We start from the raw sequence: 20,869 nt of genomic DNA, 5'->3' as shown, positions 1-20,869 counted from the left end.
CCTTCTCACCTAAAAAGAGAACAGATGCCATCATAAGGCAAAAAATCCTTTGTAATAAGACATGAAATATCTCCCGTCTTACATGGGTCAGTTGTTCTTAGATAGGGATAAGTGAATCGACTTTGGATGAAACATCCGAAGTCGATTTGCATAAAACTTTGTTTCAATACTGTACGGAGCGAGCACTCTGTACAGTATTAGAATGTAATGGCTCTGATGAGCCGAAGTTATTACTTCACATAATAACGTCAGAAATTGATTTATACTGTAAAAAAAACATTTCCTGAACTCGGGTTCAGTTCCAAAAGCTACCGTGCGAGACTTTGCAATGTAATAACTTCGGCTCACCGGAGACAATACATTCTAATACTGTACGGAGAGCTCGATTTGCTCATCCCTATTCTTATGTTTGTGAATCATATGCAATTTTAAAGGCTGTGGAAACCTTCAGGGCAATTTTATACAACTGTATTTTACTCATTTAGGGCAAAAAAAATATCATTTTTTCAATTGGTCTTTAATAGAATATTAAGCCGTTTTTGAGATACAAGGGTTAAAAAAATAAATAAAATCAGTCTGTTTACAGAGTATCACTTCTCAGTCTCCTCAGCTCATGAGATGAGGCTCATGTGAAGCCTTATCTCTGATCTCCTGATCCCATAAACACTCATTAAAGCTAGATTATATCAAACATAAGAATATAGCTTAAAGGTGGATTTAGACAAAGCAATAAATGTCCAGATTATCAGAAAACCACCGATCCTGCGAACGATCGATCCCGATAATCTGGCCATCTAAATGTGCCGCTTGTTCATCGGGTGATCCTGTCGTTCGTGCAGGCGCCACCCAATCATCATTTCTGGACAGCAGATCGTGCTGTCTAAACAGCAATCTGCTACCCAGAAACAATGATTCTGTATGGGGAGGAGGCATTGCTGTAGCAATCCCTCAACATCATACTGTGAAGGAGATCGCTGCATGTAAATTTCCCCCTCACTGAGCGAGCAGCCGACTGTCTGGAAGGAACGCTTCCTTCCCAAAATCAGCCTCTTCATCGGCCCGACTAATCCCGCCCTTAATTAGTGTTTATGAGGTCAAGAGATCAGAGATAAGGCTTCACATGAGCTGTCAGGAGTGGAGACAGCTTGGCAAATAGACTGATTTTTTAATCGCATGTATCACAAAAACTGCTGAAACTTTTTAATAAAAAAAAAAAATGAAAAAAGATTTTTAGCCAAAATGAGTAAAATTCAAAATCATAAAAAATGCCCGAAGGTGTCCATAGCCTTTAAAAGGGGTTGTCCATCTTCAGACTGGTTTTTAAATACCTCCCACAGGACCTGTCAAGGGAAGTATACTTACCTGTTCCCCAACACTCGGGTACCTGCTCCATGGGTCCAGCACTGTCATATATGTGCTTCGGTCCTTCTAGCACTGAAGTTTACATGTGGGGACCATATCAGCTTCAATTTCAATAGGTTAGATGCTTTCTGCCATCAGTGGTTTAACCTCCTCTTTTTTGGCTCAACCAAGCAAGCATGTTTATGGAGGACGTAGGGGAGATCACTCTCCCATCATTTATCTTATGCATGTCTAGCTCAAAGGTGTTGCCCATAATTGGAAATACTTGGCTGCTCTTTCACAAAAACAGCTCCACAGCTGTCCACAGGGTGCGTGTGGTATTGCAGCTCAGCAACATTCACTTTGATAAAGTCAATCTGCAAGACCAAACACAACCTATGGACAGGAGTGGCACTGTTTCTGAAAAAACAAACAAAAAAAAAAAATGCCATGTTTGTCTAGTTTTGGACAACCCTTTTATTAAACGGCATCTGTCAGCAGATTTGTACCTATGACACTGGCTGACCTGTTACATGTGCACTTGGCAGCTGAAGGCATCTGTGTTGGTCCCATGTTCTATGTGCCTGCATTGCTAAGAAAAATTACGTTTTAATATATGCAAATGAGCCAAGAGCAACGGGGCGCCTAGACGTTCTGCAACTGCCAAGCCCTCTCCACTTTGATTGCCGTGCCGCGTGCCTCTCTATCTCTCAGTACAAGTCAGAGGCTCGCAGTACAGGAGAGACCTGCCGGCAAACCCCTTTCTTGTACTGCGCCTGTGCCGGATACTGAAGCGCATGGCGGAGGGTAGGACTTTAGGAGAAGTCAGGTCCAGGCCCGATTACGTTTACACTGCCTGGTCCTGTTAATCAAAGGAGAGGGCTATTGAGAGTTACACGTGACATAATATGGATATGAGAGTTACACGTGACATAATATGGATGTATCACCATCAAAGACTATTGGCAAAAAAAACAATTACCCTAATGCATGGATTTCCCGGCAGGCAAGAGGCCTCCTAGAGGCCTCCGAGGGGTCCCATCCATCCTGTAGGTCATCAGCTGGTCAGACAGTAGAGCATAATTAGGCTTCACTCCATCACACAGATGACTGTTTTAATATAATTGGGCCTTTTTTAATTAAATTTCATACAAACAGGCTGGACAGTGAAATGAATCACCGCTATGGAAGTCTATAAAGAACTGGAGATGGATAACCTCTTGCACAAATCTATCACCGCTGAAGACCAGGAGGAAAACATCTAGTCACATATAATGTCTTCCTCACTCGTGGTCATATTGAACTCTAGGACCTCTTAGCATAGTAATAATGTATGCTGCACCATATATAATGATAGTCACTGCTAAGGCCTCCAAAATGCTGCAAAACAAAAAACAAAAAACAAAACAGGACACCCCATTAATGACATTATTTGCAACAGAGAAGTGAGCAGTCATGGTTCCCACATCCATTAGGGATTCCGATGACATTGGGTTAATTCATCTACCATTTTCTTGGCAGCAAGTGGCAAAAAAAAAAAAAACCCTATCTAACCAAAAAACTAGTGCTTGGGGGCAAAAAGTTGCAAACCGGGAAATGTGTTAAGATTAGTGCCTTTCTACACCAAAAAGCTGGCGCAGAAGCTTAAAGGGGTTAAAGGTGTTGGGGACTATCTGGTTACCATTGACTAATGTGTATGTAAGATGATTATATGTAACTTACTAATATGGGCTTTGTTAAAATTCTGCACTATTTTCTATATTTTATAAAAGGTATGTCCCCCTTTTGTGCTGACCACACAGGGGTCTTGTCCATAAAATGGCTGATGATGGAGGGTCATGTGACCAAGCAAATCACCTCCACGTGATGTCTCCTCTATTCAGATACACTGCACCTGCCATCTGCACTTGCACTGGGAGTTTAGTGCAGGTGCAGTGTGTTTGAATAGAGGAGACATCACGTGGTGGAGATGATTTGCTTGGTCACATGACCCTCCATCAGCGGTCATCTTATGGACAGGATCTCTATGTGGACAGCACAAAAGATTTGCCTCATGCACACGACTGTATGTATTTTTGCAGTCCGCAAAAAATACGGATGATGTCCGCGTGCATTCTGTATTTTGCGGAACGGAACAGCTGGCCCCTAATAGAACAGCACTATCCCTGTCCGTAATGCGGACACTAATAGGACATGTTCTATTTTTTTGCGGAACAGAAATACGGACATACGTAAACGGAATGCACACAGAGTAACTTTTTTTTTGCGAACCCATTGATATGAATGGTTCCGTATAGGGTCCGCAAAAAATTTAAAAACGGAACGGACACGGAAAGAAAATACGTTTGTGTGCATGAGGCCTAACAAGGGGGGCATGGCTTACGAAAGAGAGCAACAGAGGCTGTATTAGTAAGTGTCAAAGTCTTCTTATATGCATATTAGTCACAAGGAGCCAGAAAATGGCCAGCCCCTTTAAGCCATAATTACTGTAAAAAAAAAAAATCTGACATCATATAATACATGACAATCTCTGTCTAACAAACGTGGAACCAGCCCTGTACCTCACATGGATCCGGAGATCTCCCCATTTACTGCTCCAATTGTACTGCTACATTTTCTTTAGGCTGGCAGCTTAAGGAGTGTGTCCTTTCTGCTGTAGCGCTTTCCCTGAAACTGACAGCTTCTAACAGAACATACGGCTGGTGGCAGTTAAGATTAAACGGAGCATGTGTGACCACTTCAGTGAGGTGGACAAGAAATAAGGAAAAGAACAAACAGCAGGTGGCGCTATACAGATACATTTTAATGAATATCTCAGCAGCTCTAATAATTTTTTAATTACATGCAGTTACAAAAGTATTCAGTCCCCGATGCTAGTTTGAAAAATGTAGAATGTTTTATGGCACAACCCCTTTAACACATCTCCCCCATGCTGTTATAACAATTTAGTACAGGCCATCCATATTCTTTCACACAGGCGTCGCATGTGAGGGCCGGATAGGATGCGGTTGCGTCACGGGAAAATCGTGTAAGTAGGTACACAATTGCAGTCAGTTTTGATTGCGTTCTGATGTTCAGTTTTTATCGCGCGGGTGCAATGCGTTTTGCACGTGCGTGATAAACTGACTGTGGTACCCAGACCCGAACCCAGACTTCTTCACTGAAGTTCGGGTTTGGGATCTGTGTTCTGTATATTTTATTATTTTCCATTATAACATGGTTATAGGGGAAAATAATAGCATTCTTTAATTCAGAATGCTTACTAAAATGTCGATTGAGGGGTTAAAAAATAATAATAATGTAACTCCCCTTATCCACTTGATCGAGCAGCCGGGCTAGTCTTCTTTCTTCTTGCAGGACCTGGCTGGATAAGGACCTTCGGTGACGTCATCGTAGTGAGCGTGATTACGTCACCAAAGGTCCTTTTGCAGGTCCTGAAAGAAGAAGCAAGAAGACGATGCCGGCTGCACGATCAATTGGAACAGGTAAGTTAATTTTTTTATTTTTTAACACCTCAATCTACATTTTACTAAGCATTCTGTATTAAGAATGCTATGATTTTCCCTTATAACCATGTTATAAGGGAAAATAATACAGGGAATACACTTTATTGGGGTCAGTGGTTGCTTTCATCCCTATCATCTCCTAGCAACCATGCGTGAAAATTGCACCGCATCCGCACTTGCTTGCGGTTTTCACGCATACCCATTCACTTCTATGGGGCCTGCGTTGGGTGAAAAACGCTGAATATAGAACCTGCTGCCATTTTCAGGCAACGCACAAGTGATGCGTGAAAATCACCGCTCATGTGCACAGCCCCATTGAAGTGAACGGGTCCGGATTCAGTGCGGGTGCAATGCGTTCACCTCACGCATTGCACCCACGCGGACTTCTCGCCCGTGTGAAAGGGGCCTTAGAGGGGTAATCTATGGTTACAAATAAGGGGTCTGTTTCCTTCCCTCCCCTGCCCCCCGAAACAGGGCCCATCCTGTCCTCCGTTTTTTGGTTTCCAAACCTGGACAAAACCTACAGCATGGAGAGGCCTTTCTTTCTAGAAATCAGTGGAGCCCGGAGATCGTGACTTCAACGTCGTCATCTTCACACATGATATACCAGCAGATCATTCTGATAGTGGTGGATGAGCTCAACTGTGCTCCATTTGTCTTGATGGACTTTAGGAAAGTCTACGGGGACCTCTATTGATTTTCAGAAGTGTTAAGTGAAGCAGGCAGCTAGCAAGGAGCGGTGGCAATGTTAAGCGTAACTCAATCCACTGGCTAATCTGCCTGCAGAAAGCCGTCACATGAGTTATTCATGAGCGTTTAGAGGACCACTTCTGCTAATTTCTAGAGCCTGATCCCCACTGGGAATTTAGTGACCAGCAGGGTATGCATGGAAAGCAAACCTCACTCAGTCTTATGTTGAACAGCTTGGCCCAATGCACGGCATTACACTTGACGGGAGAAGGAAGATGGCTTCTCCCCAACCTTCTGCCTCTCCTCATGCTAGCTCAACCACTGCTGCTCAAGTCATCTTGTCACAAAAAGCATTTTTTCTTATAAATCCAAGGACAAAGAAAATATAGTGAGGACAGTTGTAAACCTACATAAGGACACCCACTGGTATCATAAAAGGTACAATTTTTCCAAGAGAACAACCACCCATAAACCTTTCTAGAAAAGGAGGGGGAGCAGGGCCGCAGTAACCAGCTCTGTCCACCGCACACAAAGGATGGCGCTGTGTCGTTCCTGCAGAACGGTTGATCGACCCGATCAGATCGTGATGGCCTTTCACTTGTAAAGGGTTTGTCTCATTTCAGCAAATAGCATTTATTATGTAGAAGAAGTTAATACAAGTCACTTACTAATGCATTGCGATTGTCTATATTGTTTCCTTTGCTGGCTGGATTAATTTTTCCATCACATTATACACTGCTCGTTTCCATGGTTACGACCACCCTGCAATTCATCAGTGGTGGTCGTGCTTGCCCATTATAGGAAAAAGAGCCAGCCTATTTGGTGGCCAGGACCTTGGGAGTGCACATAGGCTGGTGCTTTTTCCTATAGTGCGACAGCACGACCATCACTGATGAATTGCAGAGTGGTCGTAACCATAGAAACGAGCTGTGTATAATATGATAGAAAAATTAATCCAACCAGCAAAGGTGGCAATATGGACAATCACAATACATTAGTATAAACTTCCCCTACATGATAAATGCTATTTTGAGGGAAGGGAATGCAAAACCCTTTTATTCTGCACAAACGGTCCACATTAATATTCAGAGTAGCGGTCAACGGACCAAGATTGTGTGACAACCTCTTGAACACTGCACCAAAATTGAAAAAATTGAAGGGGTAAGCCAAGAATATTACGAAATTATACACTTTAGGTGGAATTACCTTTTGAGGGCAGAAGACCTGAAGAGTGCGGCCATGAAAGTAAGGGCAGCTTAACATCATATTTGCAAAATCAAGAAATATAGTAATGGTAGGTATCATAGCATTAGGGTATGTTCAGACAGAGGATTTTGGGCATGGATTCGGTGGAGAAAAACTGGCCGAATCTGCGTGGAGACCGCAGTTCATGTGGCCGAGGATTTCTGCCGTGCGGTTTTAAATACCGTGCCAAGAATGTATAGGCTTATTCTTGGCAAGGTTTCCACGCAAAGCCACAGCGGGAGCCTGCTCGCGGTTTAGCTCTATCTAATGGAGCTAAACCTAGAGTGGGCCGGCATGAAAACCCACAGCAAAAACAGCAGCACAGCGGCTTCTGCTGTGGGATACGTGGCAGACAAAATCCCCCGTCTGAACATACCCTTACGTTGCTTTGTAGGCATGCTTATAAAACACACTGTTCATTATAAGAATCAGAAAAAGGTTTTTTCTTTTTTTTTTTTTTTATTATTTCTGCAGACTAGGTTAAGTGATTGTGTTACGTGTTAACTCGCAACGTGAAAGTGAAATGTCAGCATTAAGGATTTATGGTGAAATGTATTTCGCAGACTCTTAATACATTGCAAATGGATCCCCCTCCCCCGATACGCAGTTCTATTTTCCCCTCCTGAGGATTCGGCGACTGTGGCACTCTGACTTCCTGAGAAGCGAGCCCGAGTGCTACAGGCACTTTGCGGTTACAGAGATCTGCAGGCTGGAGTCTCGAAACCGCAGTCTACCAAAAAGGACTGCAGATCCCGATAAAAGCCCTCACCATATTAGTGACTGGTAAATGGCAATGCTTGTTAACCAATTCATGTCAGGAAATTGAAGCTTGGCAGAAGAATCAGGAAGATTTTTCCAACCAAAAATAAATAAATTAAACAAAAAAACAAAAATGCAAAATGGTGATTATGGGAGGAGGGGGGGGGGGGAGAAAATAAAAAGAGCGCAATTCTGTGATTATTTTTAAAAATTGCCAAATAAAATTTTTGTGAAAAAATAATAATATAAAAGATAAAAAAAAAAAAAAAAAGTAATGAATAACTAAAATTGTGTGGCTGGAAGCGTTTGGTGTGTACGTACCTCCTAACGCAGAATAAGCAGAGACAGCCAGTCACAGAACAGAAAGGTGAAAGGTCATAGGCCATAAGGAAAACAAGAAGGCACATTTAAACCACTTATTAAAAATCATAGCCAAACCAAACCAATACAAACTCACAGATAATATGGAAAAAATTAAAAGACACACAAAAATAATCACCGTTTATAGAGAAATGCATTTAGATATTAAATATTGGAAAACCATACCCATCAGCTTTTAGCAAATTTTTTTTTTTTTTTTTTTTAAAAAGGTCTTGTCCAGCTTTGTGGAAAAAAAACTAGATTCCACCCCACCGTTCCTTCTCAAGGGGCCACCAACATCACGTGTTTGGTGTCTTTGTAGTTCGAGTACTATATCAGTACTATAGGATACAGAAATGGACCTTTCTGAACACAATTTGGACTGGCCGGTATTGCAGTGGTTATGGCTAGGAGGACCTAGATTGGTCAGATATGAACATGGTTGCTCTTGCAAAGAACCTGATAGAATACCTAAAGGTTAGGTATATACCCATGTAACATAGTTCCCTCTATGACAAAAGCACAAGACAAACCCGAAGAAGCATGTAGGAGGCATAACAGAGGTGAAAGGAAACTCTACCTCCAGCACCTTAACAGATCCTATTTTGTAGGCTCTTATGGTTTTGGCCAAGTACTTTCAGTACCCATGGGATGTCTACTTAACAGACCATATAAACATGTTGCTGCATTTTCACCCATCTGATGCTTAGAGGGATGCTAAATGGGCAAACAAGTAAAAAGAAAAAAAAAAACACTTACCTTTTGGTAGTCAGCAAGACTTTCTGTAAATTAGTTAAACAAACAGCTTTACACTAAACTAGCAGATAGAAGACAACCTCTTATACAGTCTTCTCCATCTTGGCTAGCACCAAACTAGCAACCAGGGGTGGAGCAAGTTAAACCCGCCTCCCTTCCCATACTTCCTGTTTGTGGCGGGTCAGATCAACAGCATTTTTTGTTAATTTTTTATATTACTTTTCTAGCCTTTGGATTCCCACTTGATCAGGGAAGAAGAGCAGGATATCTCAGGCCCACTAGTTTGTTTGCTGGTTTTAACATGAGTGCCCCTTAAATAATTAAAAATAATAATTTTTGGAAAATCAAAAAAATATTAATTTGTATCTACTGGAGAGATCAAACAGATGAAGAGATCAGACAGGCTCTATGTCCGCTCAGTCTGTGTTTAGTTTTAGGTGACCTTAGGAGAAGGCACCACAGGCAGCCGCGACTTCATGTATATACATTCTTAGTTGTGGGTACAGTTTTCCTGTTTTCCAAATCAAAGCATCTTAAAGAATGCATTGTGAGGAAAAAGAAGGGAAACCACAACTGAGAATGGGTGGCTTTATATAAACTTCACAGACCTATAGAACAGGCTGCTCACAAATTTCCATAATTGAAGATAGCTGAGATCAACTCTGTATCTGACTTCCTGTGAAAAAAGCTATTGAGAAAAACATATGGAAAGGCAACTTGGAGATCATGACTACATACTTACTCTGGCTGAGCAAGCATGTGTTCTCAGTAGGAAGCTGCTGCCAGAGGGGTCTTATCTGACCAAGAACATGGCTTAGGCAGGGTGTTGAATGGAGACCAAACCTGTATGGACACTTAATGGAAGTACTTCATGGTATGAAGACTTAGTGGCAATGCTCCATGGGAAACAAATATGCAAAGAGGTATCTCCCAAGGAAGAGAACCATCTTGCAAATCCCAAGGCTTGTTGGAAAGTCAGATTCCAAGAGGTGGCACTAGCAAGATTGTTCTCTTCCTTGGGAGATACCTCTTTGCATACTCACCAAGAACACAAAGAATGGGGCAGATAAAATCCAATGATCTGTGGAGAGTCAAGAGGCCCTCATACACATCAGATGGTTGGCTAGACCTGCCAAATTGTCAGGTTCGGCAGACCTACCTCTAATGTGTATTGGCAGCTTAACACCACGGCCAGTAAACCTACACTTGGCCTAATAGAATTAAGTTCAGTTCCAGCCATTGGCATGCATCTTTTGCCGACTCCAACTCATTTTTGTATAGATTTAGAGCATTATAATATTTCCAAAACGTTTTATAGCCTTCAACTTTTTTCCTCTTGGTCCGCCAGAAATACAATCGAGGAAAAACTAGGAGCTAAAAAGTTGCAATTCATCACTGCAGATGTTCTGCACGCTCCTTCTTGACTAATCGTAAGATCAGATGTTTGAGGAGCCATGGAAATTAAAACTGCACAAAGCAATCTATGGAATCCATCCATGAGCTGAACGTCACCAGAGTATGGGTGGAAGGCATAGAAAATTCTAAAAAATTGCCTAAAGGTTTACAGAATGATAAAAAGAAATACCAACAAAGCTCTTCAGATTAAAGCTGTGAGCTGCAAAGCTATTTTAATTATTAAGCATCTGATATGCAGAGCTCTGCTTTGAAGATAGCTTTATTATGAGAGTGATAAACTATGTTAGCATGCAAAACAGTAATGCAACCCTAGGGGTTGTGTATACGGATTATGAAGAACATACTGTATATATACAGTAGTAGTAGTAGTAGTCCACTTCCGTCAAGACATTAGAATATCTGCTATTACTATCTTCAAGTATTTGGGCTCTCACGATAACATATTGAGAACATAGTCTATCCTGGAAATGACTTCTAGATGCCCACAGACAGAATATTGCTAAAATGAAGAAAGAATAACTTGTGCAAGATAATTCATGACCATAGATGACCCAATCAGGAGATAACCTGGCTCCATGTTATTAACACCCCAATAAAACTAACTCATCATCTTTAGGGTTTTTGGTTACATCCCTTCTGCAATTCTTCAGTTCTGACTTATACTCAACTTCGGCATGTCCTATACTCAACTTTGGGGAAAGAAGGATTAAGCACGCTGAATTTCAACATGCCCAAGAGATAAGCCACTGCCAATGAGGCCTGGCATTAGCGTATTTCCCTTTCCCAATAAAAACATATGCACGCTTGGCTGAGCTGAGAATGCATGTGCACTGGGGGAGTCGAGAGGAACAAGTGTTCAGCCACCAACTATTTAGGGCTCTTTCACACTTGCGTTGTTCTTTTCCGGCATAGAGTTCCGTCGTCGGGGCTCTATGCCGGAAAAATACTAATCAGGATTATCCCCATGCATTCTGAATGGAGAGAAATCCGTTCAGGATGCATCAGGATGTCTTCAGTTCAGGATCGGAACGTTTTTTGGCCGGAGAAAATACCGCAGCATGCTGCGCTTTTTGCTCCGGCCAAAAACCCTGAACACTTGCCGCAAGGCCGGATCCGGAATTAATGCCCATTGAAAGGCATTAATCTAGATCCGGCCTTAAGCTAAACGTAGTTTCGTCGCATTACCTGATCCGACGTTTAGCTTTTTCTGAATGGTTACCCTGGCTGCCAGGACACTAAAGTCCTGTTTGCCATGGTAAAGTGTAGCGGGGAGCAGTATACTTACCGTCTGTGCGGTTCCCGGGGTGCTTCAGAGTGACGTCAGGGCGCCCCACGCGCATGGATGACGTGATCGCATGGCGCGATCTGACGTCATTCTGGAGCGCCCCGGGAGCCGCACGGACTGTAAGTATACCGCTCCCCCACTCCCCACTTCTACTATGGCAACCTGGACTTTAATAGCGTCCTGGCTGCCATAGTAACACTGAACGCATTTTGAAGACTGATCCGTCTTCAAATGCTTTCAGTACACTTGCGTTTTTCCGGATCCGGCGTGTAATTCCGGCAAATGGAGTACACGCCGGATCCAGTCAACGCAAGTGTGAAAGAGCCCCATGGTATATGACCTTAATCCAACCCATTAACAAGCACTATTGTCCACATGGGAAGGAAGGTTGACTAATAGACAGATCTGGTATCCCTATTCTCAAAGAAATGGTGGGATACAGACTGGACACCCACATTTCCAATAATCCACAGAACCACCTCATGGCCCGCCTGGGGCTGTCTCCTGAATCTGAAAATAATTAAAGCCGTGTGAACTGCGTAAAACAATGCTGAAAACGGAACAGTCCCATAAGAGTACATTCACACGACCGCAAATGGGTCCGCATCCGTTCCGCAATTTTGCGGAACGGGTGCAGACCCATTCATTTTCTATGGGGACGGAATGGATGCGGACAGCACACAGTGTGCTGTCCGCATCGGCATTTGCAGAGCGCGGCTCCGATCTTCCGGTCCGCAGCTCCGCAAAAGATAGAACATGTCCTATTCTTGTCGGCAGCTTGCGGACAAGAATAGGCATTTCTATAGGGGTGCCGGGCGGGTGTGTTGCGGGTCTTCACCTAAGGGCAAATCAGTGAACGGAAAAAATAATAATCATGTAATGACAAAACTATTGAAACTGCAGAAGCAAATGTGTCAACGTATGTGTCTTCGGTAGCTCAGTTGGCAAAAATGGTGATTCCAATGAGACCCTCCAACATGCCCCTCCTGACTAGCACATTATGCAGCAGAGTTCTTTGAGTACTACATTTCACCAACGAAAGCAGAACCTTTATCTAGAGATGATCGATAGGAATAAACAAAACTGATCAGGTTGACCCCCATGGCTCTCTACCGGGCCATACACATTAGTAAGGATTTCAACATTTCTGATCCTTTGTAACCCCGGTAAACGGTGCCAGTGGTCTCTGAAAGAACCTTATACATTCTAAGCATGCATGCCAAGCCGATCGGGCACATGCATGTTTATAAGACAATTAGAAAAGATCTTATGAAAAGTACTTGCAAAAAATATGAACTTAAAAATCTCAGCACAGGCACCATCTTTGGAATGCAGGTGAATGATTGTTATTATGATCATTCATCCCCATAGCGATTCTCTGTTTGTCAGTAGCATGTCTGTTTACACAGGACACTGTGAAGCCAACAAATAATGATTTTACAATGCATTCAGAAAGTCCAGACCCTTTCACTTTTTGTTATGTTGCGGCCTTGAGCTAAAATAAAAATATTCTAGTCCCCCCCCCCCCCCCCATCATTCTGCACGCAATACCCCATAACGCAAATTTATTAAAAAAGGAATAACTAAAATTTCACATGGACATTATTCAGACCCTTTGCAATGTAATCTAGCTCTGGGGCCTTCCATTTCGCTTGACCATCTTTCAGACGTTTCTACACCTTGACTGGAGTCACCTGTGGTGAATTCAGTTGATTGGACAGGATTTGGAAAGTTTCCAAGAGCATAGTGGCCTCCATGATTCTTAAATGGAAGAAGTATGGAACAACCAGGACTCTTCCTAAAGCTGGCCACCCACCAAACGTAGTAATCCTGGAAGAAGGGCCTTGGAAAGAGAGATGACCAAGAATCCAAATGGTCACTTTTGCTGAGCTCCAAAGATCCTGTGTGCAGATGGGAGAAACCTCCAGAACGTTAAGCATCACTGCAGCACTCCACCAATCTGGGTTTTATGTCAGAATGCCCAGAAAGAAGCCTCTCCTCAGTAAAATACACATAAAAGCCACCTGGAGTTTTTTTTTTATAAAAGCATCTAACAGACTCCCAGACTGTGAGAAACAAGATTCTCTGGTCTGATGAAACCAAGATTGAACATGGCCTCAGTTATAAAAGTGTCATATCTGAAGGAAACTGCTCATCAACTTCCCAATACCATCCCTACAGTGAAGCATGGTGGTGGAAGCATCAGGCTGTGGGGGTGTTTTTTTAGAGGCTGGGACAGGGAGACTGGTCAAGGTTGAGGGAAACTGTAATGAAGCAAAGTACAGATATATTCTTAATGAAAACCTGACCCAGAGTGCTTTGGACCTCAGACTGGACTGAAGGTTTACCTTCCAAAAAGACAAGACAATGGCTCTAAGCACACAATCAAGACAACACAAGAGTGCCTCAGGGACAACTTTGTGAATGTCCTTGAGTGGCCCAGCCAGAACCCTGACTTGAACCCAATCGAACATCATTGGAGAGACCTGAAAATGGCTGTCCACTGACGGGCCCCATACAACCTGACAGAACATGAGAGGAATGTCAGAAAATTCCCAAATCCAGGTTTGCAAACCTTTTAGCATCATATCCAAGAAGACTGGAGGCAGAAATCGCTGCCCAACTGGCTTCAACTAAGTCCCGAGTAAAGGGTCTGAGTACTTATGTTAGTGCAAGATTTTAGTTTCCTTTTCCTTTTCCTTTTCAATAAATTACCAAACATTTGGAACATTCTGTGTTCTATTATGGGGTATTGAGTGCAGTTTGATGGGGAAAAACTTGTTGTTTTTTATTTTAGCATAAGGCCGCAACATAAATTGGGAAAAAGTGAAAGGACTTTAATACTTTCCGAATGCATTGTATGTGCCGCATAAACGACAGATCATCCAACAATAGAGAGTTTTGCTCATTTATCAGTTGACCAGTGGAATGTTTATCTTGGCCATTGATGAGGAATACGGATATACTAAATGGCTCGATCCTGGATACAGGTTAAAAGGCCTTAAGGCTGACCATACAAATTAGACAGCTATCTGCCAAAGGCTGTCTCTCCAACCCTCCTAGCCGACCGTGCATTTGAGATGGGAGAAAGCCACTATCCGATGCCTCTGACAATGGGCTTATCTAGCAAGAACAAAAAGATCAGGGATGTCGAATTCCAACAGCCCAATTCTTATCTCCCTGACATCTGCTGTTGGGGGAAGAGCCGGGAGGACCCCATACATATTACGGCTGTTTTACACTTGTGTTGCAGAGGATCTCAAAACCGGGCAAAAACTGTTCCGTTTTTTTCCCATTCATTGTCAATGGGGACAAAACTGATCAGGACGCATTCCGTTCCATAGCGTTTTTTGACCGGACACAAAAGGATCCAGCAGCAAAATCAATATAAGCCAATAATGCCGGATCCGTTTTTTCTTATGTTTTTAATATAAAAAAACTGGATCCATCATCCCTTGACTTACAATGATTTCAGTTTAGATCCGATTCGTTCCGTTATGTAACACAACCACATCCTAACGGAACGGATGCATCCGGATGTGATAACATTAAACTGAACCGTATTGGCCTGGTTTTGACATCCTCTGCTGGATCTTAAAACCGGAAACCAAAACGCAAGTGTGAAACAGGCCTTAGATGGTCATGTGGTCCAAATGTAATTAAATGGTTTAGCCAACATACAGCACTGGACGCTGATTTACTATGAAAGGTTATGCAGCAGACAGACTTTTGTAATTAGCCTGCTCTTCTCATAAAATACACTGCACGTCCCTTTATGCCATTAGCACGTTTGGTTAATTAATGAAAAGACAATAAAGATACAATATAATATTTGTAAAATGGTCATAGCCATAATGCAGGCGTTGTACCGCACAGTGTGTAAGAACTAGACCTTTACTGTATATTGCCAGACAAATCCTCTACGCGGTGATTCAATTTTTTTATTATTATTTTTTTTATTTAATTTAATTTCTGCTTTCTAATTTTGTATTGCTATCTACTGATTCCTCTTCATCTGTTCTTCACAACTCCCAGGGCTGCTGACCCTACCCGCTCTGAGGACCCAGCGAGCAGTCCAATTTGAAGCAGGAAGCTTGGGGATGCACGCTTTCCGCGCTAGGAAGAAGGGGTCATGTTGGAGGGTGGATGTGATACAAGACTGTGTTGATGCAAATCAAATTGCTGAGCTCTGCTACTGTGGCTTGGAATGTAATGAGCTGAAATAATTTTCGAGCAGCTTAGAAATGCATGGATCGTCTGCCTCTAAATTCGCTTCAATTAACGGAACAATCTCCAGATTTCTTCCACTCGAAGAAAATGCTTAAAGGGGATAGCTCCGATATTTTAAATAAACGTCTTTGAAATCAATAAAAAAAAAAATTAATAAATAAAAAAAAAAAAAAAAGCAGCGTACATCAATGTAAACCTTTCTAAGGCTAAGAGGTTTAGTGACGAGAAAAAGACAAGACACCGTTACGTATTCACGTACATGAAAAATGTAAAAAATATATAAAATACAGAAATAAAAAACGCATATAAACTCTGTCTCCTACAACATAGGGGAGGAATCGAAGGTACAGATTTCATTAGAAAGGGGTAAATTATTGCAGACATAAAGTCGTACTAGTAATAACATCCCCCAATATAAAAAAAATATAAAAAATAAAATAAAATAATAGCAGCTGAAACATAACAAGACATTTATACTTTGAAGTAGTAAAACCCTGATATTGACTCGACTTTGTCCTTCACTTGACATTCCCTCAGGCTAACACAGAGTATTACGTATGCAGGATAGCTGGCTAGGGGCTAAGATGGGATTCAAAGACTCAACTAAAAGATCTTGGAGGCAACAATGGAAAAAAAAAAAGAGAAATCAATCCACACGTATATTATGAGTCAACTAACCTAACTTTAAGAGCCATCCTTCTCTGTCAGGGTTGAAAAACGTGTGTGTCAGGTCGTTCCCGTCGTCCTCTGGGATCTTGAAGGGCTCGTTCTTAATGCTCTCATACAAATTCTGGAAAAAATAAAAAGGAGAAAATGTTGCAGCATGAAGCGTGACGTCCGGGAGACAGATGTATAGGATGCTCATTTATTTTTGGATGCGATACAGCGTCAATTTTCTGTACTGCGGTAAAACAAGAAACAAAAGGAAGAGTCGTTTTTGCCCGCAACAATCACGGCACAGCTGCACGCTTCGTAGAGCGAGCAGGGGGTTTAAATCCATAGGGAGAACCGACTGGGTCTAATCTATTTTGTTCTCCACATCCTTCGTCAATTTGTAAGACATCTGCAGCTTCTTGTGTGCGTCTGGTGCGGCCTTACTACAAGGGTGTGTTCACATATACAGGGTTTTTCTATGCCATTTTGCTGCTGCGGTAATTAAACACAAGCCGGAGGTGACATACCGTAGTAGTGAGCGGGATTCACATAAAAATCCTGCTCACATTGGGTAAGGTAGTGACCTTGTGATCACCATAGCCCAGTTTAAAGCAAGCTACATTCTTTTTTCATAAGGTGGTCATGGTCATCCAGGCATTCTTCTCTGACATGTTGAAGATGCTGAGGAAACCTAGTCTACAGTGGCCTAAAACTTGTGCCTGCCCCATCTGCTGAGGCTTTCCCGACTCAATTGAGAAAATGTGGAGGTAAAGGGATTTACCAAGGAAATATGGGCATTAAAGTGTTAAAAATAAAAAATTTAATTAAATTAACCATACTTTCAACGATTTCCAGCTGATGCTGTTTCGATGCTGCTCCGATCTCAGCTGCTCGTTTACCTCTTGTTCCTAGTTCAGGCACCAGAAACACCTTCTCGCCAATCACTGGCATAGTGGAGACCCACCGTAGCCCGTGATTGGCTGAGAAGGCCTTTCCTGGAATATTTGGGCCAGGACTAAGAAGTAACATGTTTCAATGTATATCTGGTGCTGAATCGGAGGTGCTGTCAGCATCCACACAGGATGCTTACACTGCAAAATTTCTGCCACGGAAATGCAAGCAGAAAATCTGCAGCATTTTTTATTAGCAGCAAAGTAAATTACAATTTTTGTAAAAGAAATCTGCAGCAGAATACACACAACTTGTAAATCCGCATCGGCGCAGATGGTTAAGTATGCGGAAAACCATTAGCATTTCCAGTTTAACAACAAAAATTTCACCATTTAGTGCGGTTTTTGCCACTGCGCAATTCTGGCAGACACACTGTGGAAAATCCACAGCGGACCCGTCGAGTGTGGACGCACCTTTACAATTTTAATACATTTCAAGGTCCCATATAGTCAGATGGATTAAAGGCTGCAGCAACCAAGGAACATGCAGGTATCACATCAAACGTACCCAGTGGCCGTGACTGACATTATGGAGATTTATTTTTTTGCAGTGGATTTTCAACTGTGGGGGTTTTACTGCAAGGATCACATATGGAACGTACTTTCAGTTCAGACAATATAGTTTTGTGGCCTTTTTCTTTTCAGTGTAGAAACTTTACTTAGGACAACGTCTCCGGAGCACAAATCACCAAAAAATGTGTTTTCCAGCAGAACTCCACCACTGATGATGGACAATGTGGTTCAGCCTTTGAAAACATGTTATGTTTGCCCCACCTGTGCCTCTTCAAGAAGAAGCATTTATAGAGGAGTGCTATGTATTGATTCCAGATTGGAGACCATATGCACAACGCAATGTTCTCATAATCCGGCCTGTTAATGTAAATGGACTGCAAGGAATGTACATTAAAGACTATTGAGAAATCCATGTTAAAGCCCTGATGGAAAGTCCACAGGACATTCGCTGCTGCGTCATCAGAATGGAACGGAATAACAGGCTAATAATCTCCGGATGGAGAAGAAACGGAATCGTGCGGCACAAATGGCACGAGATTCATAAGTACAAAATCCACCGGAGAAGCTTCACCTTTCAACTTCATGTGTAAGACATCTGTATGAGGAATCGCTTTTGTGCGGGGCAGGACCCGAACACATAGGAGACATTGCCTAGTAAGTGTCGCTGCACGTAGAGGACAATGAGACCACTCTATTCCAGTGGTAAATGGTGATGTCACACAACTTCTACACCTCCACCAATGGTGTGTACAGATGACATGACACCAGTGTTCTCACGTGCAGGATTTCTGATGGGATGGAAGGCGCCCAGGCATCCCACTACAGCTCCACAATTAAAAGAGTTTGAGGATTTTTATACTGATGACTGATGACCTATCCTCAGACAAGGTCATCAGTATCTGATCGGTGGGGGTCCGACACCCGAGACCCCCGCCCATTAGCTGTTTAAGAAGACACCAGCGCTTCTGTGAGCGCCCTGGCCTTCTCACAACTTACCAAGCACCGTGCCCTACATTGTATAGCGGCTCTGCTCGGCATCACAGCTCACCACCATTCATTTCTATGGGGCTGAGCTGCTCCTAGGCCACGTGACTGATGAACGTTTTGTCACTGGCCTAGTAAAAGCTGACAGAAGGCCACGGCACTGCTGTGAGCACCGCTGCCTTCTCGAACAGCTGTTCGGCAGGGGTCCCGGGTGTCGGAGCGCCACCGATCAGATACTGATGACTTATCCAGAGGACAGGTCATCAGTATTAAAATCTCGGAAAACCCCTTTAAGTCACTACTGATGACTAATTCGAATAAACTTTCTGAATTGCATTTGAAGCCTACGTGTGCTGTCCCTATTTTTGGATCTTTCGAAGTATATTTGGGTTATCCTTGACAGAGAACGTGCACTAACCTAGACACAAGAACTAGGGTGTGCTGCTACTATCTACATATTGCGAATTACCAGCATCTATATTCTTTTACTCAAACCCAATAATGGTTTCTTTGAACTATGGTGTTAATTAGGGGTGAGCAAATAGACTTCGGATGAAACATCTGAAGTCGATTCGCATAAAACTTCGTTCTAATACTGTACAGAGCAGGAGCTCCGTACAGTATTAGAATGTATTGGCTCCGATGAGCTGAAGTCTCGCGAGACTTCGCGCAATAACTTCATAGATTAATTTGTACTGTAAAAAACAATTTCCTGAACTCAGGTTCGGTTCCAAAGTACCACTCAGGGAAATGTTTTTTTACAGTACAAATTAATTTATGAAGTTATTGAAGCAATAACTTTGGCTCAGCGGAACTCATGCTTCATACAGTATTAGAACTAAGTTTTATGCGAATCGACTTTGGATGTGTCATCCGAAGTCGATTCGCTCATCCCTAGTGTTAATGTCTATTAAACATAGTTTGGAGGTGCTGGTCTAACTCTCTTTTGCATTGTACATTTGGGGGGTGGCTTCCCCAATTTATATCCCACCCATCTGCCTAGTACTATTAATCAGAGCATCACATAGCTGGATTCTACATTGCCTTGAATTTTGTAGGCCAAAAGCCCAAGAGAGGCAGTGTAAGTCCTGTCTAATAGAAGCCACCTTGTTGCTGGTAGATGGGCCCAGACACCCTTTTGATCAAAAATATGCTCAAAGAGCTTCTAATTTTCATATAGTAAGTATAGCAGTAATGCAGTCTGCATTTGTTCATGTTTTCAATGTTTGCCTGTGACTTTGTGCATGCAGTGTGCTGGTACTTTTAGTCCTTGTTTGCTTTTGCATTGAAGCCACAGTAGCTTGCACCAGTAAATCCCTTTTTATACATAGTTTGGAGGTGCTGGTCTAAATCTCTTTTGCAAAAATTATTATTATTATTTTTTTTTGAGTGACATTTGGGCAGTAGTTGTCAAACCACTGAATTCAAAGCCTTCTCCTGGGAACCAAGTGCCTGCTGGTGGGATAATTGGCTTCCTGTGAATCTGGCTTTAGTGTGCTTATGGTAAAGACATTAGACTGTAGACTCCACTGCAGCAGAAAGTGATGATGAGGCTATGCTCTAAAAAGCCCCATAATCTTTATATTGCAGATTTCAGGGAGAAATGACTATAAAGAGAAGCCTTGTGCAGCCACCCTATATTCCTATTCTGTCTGAAGGAGTATAAGGAGGAAAGCAATCAGCCCTTAATATAGACCATCTCATAGGTTCTGTCGGCAATCCACGCCACGGATCCACAGCATGTTCACGCCCAAAGAAACCACAACAGTAGAAGGAAGGATCCAGCGTGCTCAACATCTAATGCTTTATTCCAATATTTGCATTTAAGAAAACACATCTTCCCGAGTTTCGACCAGATAGTAGTCTTAATCAGACCATTCTGAAGATGTGTGATTTTTTTATGCAAAAATATTGGACTGAAGCATCAGATTTTATTGAGCACGCTGGATCCTTCCGTCTACTGTTGTGGACTGATGAATACCTGCCACAGCATATTCTCTTCAAGTCCTGAGCTTTTGATCCTGGATTGCCTCTGGTTCTTCTAGTGCTCATACTCCTACACGGGATTGGGTTAGCTGGCTTAGAGCATGGGTGCATTTAGAAACGAAGGGAAGGAAGTGAGGAGACTGCTCTCTCGCCCCAGCACCATTGAATACTTTGGCCGGCTATAAAAAGCAGTA

The 20,869-nt window shown here is 42.5% G+C and overlaps 1 protein-coding gene across 1 annotated transcript in view; it reads right to left on the bottom strand.

Annotated features, from left to right (window-relative positions):
• The window catches only part of LOC122944617 (cytohesin-3), a 62,471-nt gene that overhangs the window by 18,250 nt on the left and 23,352 nt on the right, over positions 1 to 20,869 (bottom strand). Inside the window, exon 8 of the mRNA XM_044303078.1 lies at positions 16,267 to 16,378. Within this exon, the coding sequence (XP_044159013.1) occupies positions 16,267 to 16,378 (112 nt within the window). The remainder of the gene's footprint in view (positions 1 to 16,266; positions 16,379 to 20,869) is intronic.

The sequence above is a fragment of the Bufo gargarizans genome, chromosome 8, assembly GCF_014858855.1.
Source record: "Bufo gargarizans isolate SCDJY-AF-19 chromosome 8, ASM1485885v1, whole genome shotgun sequence".
Lineage (NCBI taxonomy): Eukaryota > Metazoa > Chordata > Amphibia > Anura > Bufonidae > Bufo > Bufo gargarizans.
The sequence above is the reverse complement of the archived record's forward strand: the minus strand, read 5'-3'. Positions and strand labels throughout refer to the sequence as shown.